Source organism: Papaver somniferum, chromosome 11 (genome assembly GCF_003573695.1).
Source record: "Papaver somniferum cultivar HN1 chromosome 11, ASM357369v1, whole genome shotgun sequence".
Classification (NCBI taxonomy): Eukaryota; Viridiplantae; Streptophyta; class Magnoliopsida; order Ranunculales; family Papaveraceae; genus Papaver; species Papaver somniferum.
In genome coordinates this window covers 92,232,084-92,233,459 of record NC_039368.1, presented here as the reverse complement: position 1 = coordinate 92,233,459, position 1,376 = coordinate 92,232,084, and the positions used below count along the sequence as shown (strand labels likewise).

The following is a 1,376-nucleotide window of genomic DNA, read 5'->3' as shown; positions in this document are numbered from 1 at the left end:
CAAAATCAAACCTGCAACAAAGATCACTACAAATCAAAAATGGAGATGAAATTTTGCAAGAATGAACACAACAAGAACATAGCATACCTCACTCGTACATATTGTGACGGTTTTAAATGGGTCTCAGATGAAGTCTTCATTGCTGCAAAAAACAGAATTATGCATTCAAGTTTACAACTTAATGCTATATGTAAGGAACTCAACAATCTGAAAATGTAACCTGCAAATGTACTAATAAACAACCATCCACTTTTGATTCAGCATTAATTCAATCAAAATGTAATCTTCTTTGGTGTTTTCCAGCTGAATATTGTCCACATCTTCAACAAACTTAACTTCATTTGTAGCTTTTGACTGACTGCAACCACTGCTACTAGCCTGAGAATGTTTGGACATGGGCACATCCATGAAACTCAGCTTTCTTGATGCACCTTCAACTGATTTATCCACACTATTTAGCCTTGGGGATCTTCTAGGGGTGGTTCCCTTACTAACTGTCTTCTTCTTTGGTGTAGTCTTTGGAGTCCCAAACACTGTGTCTTTCATCCCCATCCACAAACATATACATCCATCCTCATTTACAAAAGAATCCTCCCAAAAATTATCAAAATCATCATTGTTTAACAATGGCAGTGGCAGACATTCTTCCTTAAACCAATATAAATTAAACTTCTCTTTAACATCCATAGACAAACCCTTATACACCATATACTTAAGTGTCATCAAGTCTGTTTCATCTCTATGGCAATCAGGAAATACCAAAGTCTCATTCTTTGGCTCCGCATATACACTGATATTCCTAAATTTGAACTGACTGCAACACAAATGAAACAAAATCAGATATAAACCTATGAAAACCCAATGAAAACCTAATTAAGCAATATTACTTAAAATCAAACACCCAATCACGAAAATTAAACCCCAATTAAACAATAAAAATTTGGTTTCAAATAAACCCTAATTACAAAGGAAAAAAAACAGAAACCCTAAAAATCAATCGATCAATTAAATTAATTAACTATCAATACAATGATTTTCATCATATATTAAGTCACGGGTTTCGTTAATCTTACCTTGATTCAGACTGTTTCAATCCCGGTTTGTACCTCATCTTCACTGTATCACCACTATCTCCGAATCCCTAAATATGTATAACTTTTCTTCCAAATACACTCTGGTCTTTCTGCTAACATCTATGTCTTCAGCAAAAACAACTTCAATAACATCAGTTTTCTTTTTCTTTTCAAACAGTTTCAATACCTAACCCTAGTTTCAGAACGAGGGAGAAGAGAACGAGGGAGAAGAGAACGAGGGAGAAAGAGAACGAGGGAGAAAGAGAAAGTGTGGTGAGAGATTACACCACACGGGTCTTTAAA

The 1,376-nt window shown here is 35.0% G+C and overlaps 1 protein-coding gene across 1 annotated transcript; it reads right to left on the bottom strand.

Moving 5' to 3' along the window:
• Positions 1-231: 231 nt before the first annotated feature.
• On the bottom strand, positions 232-1,128 carry LOC113324779. The gene is made up of 2 exons (XM_026573068.1): positions 1,074-1,128; positions 232-814 (listed from the first exon to the last, which is right to left on the bottom strand). The coding sequence occupies exons 1-2, from the start codon at positions 1,109-1,111 to the stop codon at positions 232-234; spliced, it is 621 nt and encodes a 206-aa protein (XP_026428853.1). The 5' UTR covers positions 1,112-1,128.
• Between the last annotated feature and the right edge of the window lie 248 nt (positions 1,129-1,376).